Source organism: Camellia sinensis, chromosome 1 (genome assembly GCF_055761805.1).
Source record: "Camellia sinensis isolate YWXY chromosome 1, ASM5576180v1, whole genome shotgun sequence".
Taxonomy (NCBI): Eukaryota; Viridiplantae; Streptophyta; class Magnoliopsida; order Ericales; family Theaceae; genus Camellia; species Camellia sinensis.
This window is the reverse complement of record NC_138961.1, coordinates 240,188,340-240,195,968: the sequence shown is the minus strand read 5'-3', so window position 1 is coordinate 240,195,968 and position 7,629 is coordinate 240,188,340. Positions and strand designations below refer to the sequence as shown.

At 33.7% G+C, this 7,629-nt stretch overlaps 1 protein-coding gene across 2 annotated transcripts; it reads left to right on the top strand.

Annotated features, from left to right (window-relative positions):
* Positions 1-215: 215 nt before the first annotated feature.
* Positions 216-4,867, top strand: LOC114294819 (MDIS1-interacting receptor like kinase 2-like). Of its 2 annotated transcripts, XM_082899640.1 has the most exons (5): positions 222-455; positions 962-1,067; positions 1,202-1,580; positions 1,662-4,100; positions 4,328-4,867. In XM_082899640.1, the coding sequence occupies exons 4-5, from the start codon at positions 3,356-3,358 to the stop codon at positions 4,696-4,698; spliced, it is 1,116 nt and encodes a 371-aa protein (XP_082755766.1). In that variant the 5' UTR covers positions 222-455; positions 962-1,067; positions 1,202-1,580; positions 1,662-3,355; the 3' UTR covers positions 4,699-4,867. The 2 variants fall into 2 exon arrangements, with proteins under 2 accessions (XP_082755768.1, XP_082755766.1); XM_082899642.1 differs by lacking the exon at positions 962-1,067 and having other exon boundaries at positions 216-455.
* The last annotated feature ends 2,762 nt before the right edge of the window (positions 4,868-7,629 follow it).

Below are 7,629 nucleotides of genomic sequence, written 5' to 3'. Positions count from 1 at the left end.
ACTAAAAAGATAAGTAAAAAAAACTTGTATGTTTGGGATGACTTTTTGATTAATTACGAAAAGATGTGCAAAAAGTAAAGAGAAAAGAGAATCTTTGACTTTTTGGTATGAGTTGTTGACTTTTTGACTAATTTAATAACCTTTTAACTAATTAACTAAAATAGTCTTTTGCCAAACAAGGCCTTAATAAGAGAGTGTGTGTGGAGGATGTGTACAGAGAGAGAGAGAGATATATATATATATGCGTGTAAATAGATGCTCCCAAAATGAAACCGTTGTCAATATGTGATAAGTGAATGAGATTGAAACGAAGCGTTAAAAAACCCAAACGAAATCGGAGAACAAGACAAGCCCTAATCCAGAGTCGAGAGAGAAGATGATGAAGAAGAAGTAGTCACTGGTCAGAATCGGAGGTCGGTGGAAGCTTCGTCGTCAGTTATTGATGTGCCTGTCAGGTAATTGCTGTTGTGAACTTGTGATTTTGATGCTGCATTGATTTTGATCCTAGGGGTTTTGTTTGCACAAGCTGTGCTGATTAATGATATACAAGAACAACATTGAATATGCCGATTCTCATTCTATAAGCTAATTAAATGATATGCATGAATAACAGTGAATATGCCAATTCGCTTGCCACAATCCGCATAGGTGATGTGGTCATTAGGGCTGTGTCTGGTTCAAGGTTTTGGGGAGGAATTTGGAAAAAGGAAAAGGAAAGGAAAAGGGACAATATAGGTGAAATAACATAGTTTTGCACACCTTTTCTCTTTTCATTTCTAAATCCCTCCCCAAAATCCATGACCTAAACACAGCGTAAGGGCTGAACATAGAAGCTTCATTATAGGATAATTTTTGAAAGTCTCATGTTAGATACATAGAAGCTTCATTATAGGATAATTTTGAAAGTCTCATGTTAGATTCTCAATGGGTGCGAAAAAATTCAAGCTCGTGTGATTTGCAGGTTATTATGCGTATTCAGAGTTTGAGTTTATTCACGAGGCTTTGTATACGCTAGACACTCGCCCCACTCCGCATTTCCTTAGCTGCAAGAGTGGGAAAAGAATTATGTAAGAAAATGCAGCTGATATAGTATTTTCTATGGTATTTTTAAATATGTTATGCAATGTAATCACATAATCTAGTTTATGCCAGTGAAGGCAGGGTAGAAAACAAAATTTCTGAACTCCTCTTATTGGTGCAGAGCTTGCGTACACCATGGCCGTGACTGAGCAGTGGGATGTTTATAGCTTTGGGGTGGTGGTTCTAGAAACAATAATGGGAAGGTATCCAAGCGAACTACTTTGTTCAGTGTCATCATCATCTGCTCAAAATAGTCTGCTGAAGGACCTATTAGATCCCTGCCTGTTGTCTGCTGTCAATCAACTGATTGCTCAAAATTTGGTTCTCTTAGCAACAATGGCAATGGCATGCTTAAGTCCCAATCCGAGATCTCAGCCTACAATGCTGCAAGTGTTTTGAGTGTTTCTTGTTCACACACCGCTGTTACCAAAGCCTCTGCAGGCATTACAATGTGGGAGCTGATGAATCAGGAGATATATAATTCCATGGACGAAAATTAGGTGAGGTTGATATATAATCCCAGATAGTGTATGGTTTATTCTAGTTTTTTATTCAGTTTAGTGAATGTTTATTTTGTGCAGAACTAGCCTACACAATGGTTGCAACTGAGAAGTGCGATGTTTATAGCTTTGGAATGGTGGCGCTAGAAACGATCATGGGAAGGCATCCAAAAGAATTCCTCTCATTACTGGCATCGACCTCTGCCCAAAATATAATGTTAAATGATGTGTTAGAACCGCGTCTTTTGCCTCCAGTTGATCCGCTAGTTGCAGGGAATGTTGTCCTTGTTGCTGCACTGGCATTCGCATGCTTGCATTCTGAACCAAGATCTCGGCCAACAATTCTACACGTTTCTCAAAAGCTTCTCCCTCACAGCAACAGGAGGCCTCTAGCTACACTTCTTCATTCAATTTCACTATCTGAGTTACGAAATCAAGAAATGGATTTTATCCAATAAACTAATAAAGTAAAAATGATGAATAATGATTTAGAGGATGGCTAGTATCAATCGTTATAACCAATATGTATATGTATATAAACATTGTTATATCAAAGTTCATAATTAATTTTGATTTTGTGATTTGTTATATATTGCTGAACTCCTTCACTGATTACGTGGCTAACCATCTTAAGCATAAATGTGTCCATTATTTCTGCCTCTTCTCTCTCGGGTATGAGGTCTCCCTCTTTCTCCCTCTTCTATTCAGACTTGAATAAACAAAAAAACCGTAGAAAGGACTTCCATCATTCTCCTCTTTATTGGAGGGAGATCTGTAAAGAATCTATTTGGGATTGTTTTTGTTCTTTTTGTGAAAAAGAGATCTTTCAACAAGTGATTTGGGATCTTTTTGAGAACACTAAAAAAGCTTGATGACTTTGCAAGCCTTTATGCATTAGCCTCATTTGTAATATCTGAGACAATTCTTGAGTTAAACAAATAACTGTCCTATCTTAGAATTGGGAACCGAATAATTATACTTACTGAGGACTTTGAATTTTTTAAACTGGCAGTTTGTTTTCAGATGAAATATTGGTATATGGATATGATTGAACAGTCTCAGATGCACTGAGTGGAGTATTTTATTTTATTTTTTTGGCAATAGATAGAGAGAATTTACTATTAAATCATTGAAATACATTAAACTGAAAATTAAAAAATCACCACAAATTCAAGACTTAAAAATTAGAAGAAATCTACTCCCAAAAAGGTACTAAACTTTTTTGTAATGTATGTTGTGACATTTTGTGATGAAGTTACGAATATTGAATTTATGATGTAGATTCTAAAGTTAGGAATGAAAATATTATGACACTTTATCATATGTAATAAGAACATCCATCCCCAAGACATGCATATTAAGACTACAGCAGCTACCCAGGGAGTAAATCTCAATTTGTCACAGCAATTTAGCCCCGTTTGTAATCTCTGAGACAATTCTTGAGTTTCCAAGAACAAAGGCTTGACACATAATTTTAAAAAAAGAAAAAAAAAAAAATACACATAAAAGAAAAGAGACTGAGTCATCAATTCAATCACTCAAGTCATGATTTCACATTCAGGAATGTAGAAGGAAGGTTCATATATTTGAGGTCACTTTATATCTATATATACATGTATTTTATTTGTCATCACAATGACTATACTGGCTTGACTCTCCATGTGCTTGGGTCAAGATTGTGAGTGACACCAATATTTCAGAAAGATACTAGAGCTTCGATCCAAGGATGCATATTTAGAAAATCCATACATTCATTCAATTATGAGTATAATAATATGTTGTCTGACGTTGGTTCTGCTGTACTCATAGCCATGTGCACGGCAGCTATTATTACTTCAGCCATAGTTTTCCTTACCTTACTTGCATTTGCATGCTTTCAACGTCGTGAGACCCAAAAACACCAAAATGAGGCAAGAGCAATAAAAAATGGGGATATTTGCTCAATATGGAATTACGATGGAAGAATTGCATATGAAGACATCATCAAGGCAACAAACAACTTTGACATCAAATATTGTATTGGAACTGGCGGTTATGGTAGCGTATATAGAGCTCAGTTGCCAAATGGAAAAATAGTTGCCTTGAAGAAACTCCATTGTTTCGAAGCAGAGGAACCAGCTTTCGACAAGAGTTTTAGAAATGAGGTGCAAATGTTAACTAATATACGGCACCGAAACATAGTGAAGCTTTATGGGTTCTGTTTGCACAACAAATGCATGTTCTTGGTGTATGAGTACATGGAAAGGGGAAGCTTGTTTTATGCCCTAAGAACGGATGTCGAAGCTGTTGAATTAGGATGGACTCGGAGGGTAAACATCATTAAAGCAATAGCTCATGCTCTATCCTACTTGCATCATGATTGCACACTTCCTATTGTTCACCGAGACATATCTAGCAACAACATTCTATTGAACTCTGAATTGGAGACTTTTGTCTCTGACTTTGGCACTGCTAGACTGCTATATCCAGATGCATCGAATCAAACAGTAATTGCAGGCACTTATGGATATATTGCCCCAGGTAGCAAAGTAATACTTTTTTCTTTCATACGTATTTATGCTTTCAAAGAAAGAGGGGAAAAATAATCTAAAATGTTTAAATATTTTAGTGATTATCAAATTTTTTTTTTCAAACTCAATTATTGATGATAGATTCAATATTTCAAAGAATCACACTTCATTAATTTCATAAAAGAGAAAGTGAAGTCTATGATATTTTTTTTATTTATTAATTTTTTGTTTTTGCAGAACTTGCCTATACTATGGTTGTGACTGAAAAGTGTGATGTTTATAGCTTTGGGGTGGTAGCACTAGAAACAATCATGGGAAGGCATCCAGGAGAATTCCTCTCATCATTGGCATCACGACCTGCTCCAAACATAATGCTAACTGATGTCTTAGACCCGCGCCTTCCGCCTCCAACCAATCCAGTGGTTGTAGGGGACATTGTTCTAGTTGCTATGATGGCATTTGCATGTGTGCGTTCTGAGCCGCGATCTCGCCCAACAATGCAATGCGTATCTCAAGAGTTTCTTTCTCGAATGAAGACTTCAGTTACACCTCTTCATGCAATTTCACTTTTACAGCTATGGAATCGAGAATTGAGTTTTATCCAATAAATGAATAAACTCGATGCTTGAGCTTCCCGTAAAAGAAAAAAGTCCATTTAGAAATGTTGAGTATCATATTTTCTTCGGGACCTTGTTGTTACAGGATTGCTATATATTATCAAACCTCAACTGTTATTTTTTTTATATATTTTTTTAAAATATGTTTTCCCTGCAGCAATCCCAAGCCACAGAAAAGAATGTTCCCTCTAGATCTTGTAGAATTTGAGTTCTAGTAATCTCTCCTATTTGAACAAGATGCAGCAATCTCGCATACATCCATATTAACAACTCTGATTTTTACTACAATTGGTATGCTTCCACCGCATTTCATAATAGAACACAGTACACAACCCAGTTACATGGGTGTGGGACACCTCATGTGATAGGGTGATCGATTTCTGTATTCATAAACTTTTACTATGAAAAAGAACAGAAATGAAAAAAAAATAAAATTAATGCATATGAACTCAATGTTTTAGTTGACACGTTATTACAAGTGAATTTAGCAGTGATATTTTAAAATTTCAGTGTTGTCTACTGTTTCTAGCATTTGGGTTGACCCCAGCCTGTTTGACTTCCATTGCCATGAAGGTTGGGATCTTCTAATAACTAGTTAGGATCAGTTTTTAACAATTTAGAAATTGATTGTTTTTAAGCCTCTATATATATACTAAATTGATACAAAAGATAAATTATAATAATCGCGAGAATAATTTACCTGATTAAAAAATACAAATACAAGAAATGAGAATGAAGAAAGAAAAGATCAAGCGGAAGCGAGTCATGAAAATTTCGAAGATGTGGATGGATGAGTTGCTTTAATAAAATGAAATGCAACTTGTCCAAATTATTGTGCCGCTCATGTGTGGCTTGGGGTAAGATTTTGTATGGATTTTTTTGGGTTCAAATTTTTAGTTTTAAATTAAGTTAAAATGTAACTTGTCAAAAATTAATGTGATTGTTAGTGTGCCAACTGTCATTTTTCGACTCATTGGTAAGGCGAGTTTTCCACCAAACATCTTGCAATTCTTATCGCATCACTTGGGTTGGATTCTTGGACATAATGCAAGCATAGGTACACAGTACCACTCGTGGAGCCCACTTCTCTAGATTATTTGGTCTTTTGAAAATTTTATAATAGTGTTGTGTACACCCAATTGAATAGGTACATGACTCAAAAAAATAAGAATAGAGGCTATTTTCAGAAGTAGATATTTTTTTTTTGACTTATTGGATTTTTTTAAAAAAACATACAAAAAAGTACAGAGATGTTGTGATCTCAAATAAGCCAATAAGCCAATAAATTGATTTTTTCTTGCCTTCCCAAAAGAGGCCAGAGTGAATTACACTGATCTCCCATCACAAACACATGGACTTCATTTATTTTAGTTTTTGAAAAGAGTTTTGAGTTGTATTTTGAAAAATAAGTTGTTGAAAATTAAAAATTTGTTTGGTTATGCGTTTTGAAAATAATTTTTTGGATGATTTGTAGTTTTTTATTTATTTTTATTTTTTTTGTAGTTGAATAAATAGGTGAGAAAAAATTTAATTGATTAATATATAGAATATCAGAGAATGAGTGAGGAGAGAGGAAAGAAAAAAAATTGATTTATTTATTAATAAAAAAAAAGCAGAGAGAAGAGAAAAATAATAATTTTAAAAATTTATTAATCAAATATGTTTTTTAATTTTTTAATCTAACTATTAATTTAAAAACTAAATCAAACGCTACCATGATGTTGGGATTGTTTGTTACAGCTTTTGGGGTGATTATAATTTATTTTGATTTTGGAGTCTGTGTTGTGCCAAATTATTTAGTGTTATAGATTATTAGGTAGAAATAACTTAAATAAGTTAAAAAAATTTAATTTTTTAAAAGGTGAAATAAGAGTATTTTTAATTTTTAGTTTCTGATTATCAAATTTTAATTTAAGAAAACTCCACGAAACATGCCGTCGTCAAAAACTAAATAGTATGCGTAGCATAGGGGTTGAAGCGAGTACGATTTAAGTCGTCAATTGTGGAAAAGTCATTCCGTTGTTGATACGTTGCTGAACTTGTGAATAGATACTTAGACCCAGTACTAGTATATAGGAGACCTTTCATAAAAATTGAAGTGGATGCAATCGGAAAAGAACACACACATTACTGTGAACGTTCCTTGGGCATACATCATGATAGAAAGTGGATTAGTTTTTCTCTTGTTCACTTTGGCCTAATAATTGAATTGTGTCACAGTAAATACTAAACAAAAAGTTTTTTACAAAAAAATCATCCTAACTATGAAAAATCAAATCATATGAAAAATAATAACCACGTTGTTACATATATACATATATATATATATATAATAATGCATTAGAGTTGAAATATTGATGACTCATCACTATATATAAGCAAACTGCTTATTTATAAAGAATCATCGACAATAAATTAAGCGCATTATTTATTTATTGTTATAAATCAAAAGCCAAGAACAAAGGTTGATGAATCTGGGTCATTGGATTTTACTTTGTATTTGGTCAAGCATCCTTGATGAAATTAGTATTCAGTCCATATACTTTCAATCAAAATCAGAGAAAAAAAATATATAGACTGATAAATTTTTTAAAAGTAATAAAGTTTTGGAGTAAAGAATTTACTCCATGCCAACAGAGTGAATTTTCTTTTTTGGAGAAAAAATTCACTTTGTCCTTCATTCAAATTTACTCTAAGGCCTCGTTTGGGAACTCTCTTTTTTAACTAAAAAGTCAAAAAGTTACTAGGGCTAGTTTGGCATGTACTAAATAAGCCAAAAAGTCAAAAAGTCACTATCTTATTTAAGTCACATCATCTTATTTAAATCACATCACTTCTCTAAAACATCACATCAAATCCAACCCAAACCCAACCCAAACCCACCAATAAGTCAAAAAGTGCATTTTCTCTCTACTTTTTGCA

Bases quoted from the DNA above. Each gene is read 5' to 3' on its own strand.
- LOC114294819 (XM_082899642.1), top strand. From the start codon at position 3,356: ATGTTGTCTGACGTTGGTTCTGCTGTACTCATAGCCATGTGCACGGCA. The intron at 4,101-4,327 runs GTAGCAAAGTAA...TTGTTTTTGCAG, and splicing joins TTATGGATATATTGCCCCAG to AACTTGCCTATACTATGGTT.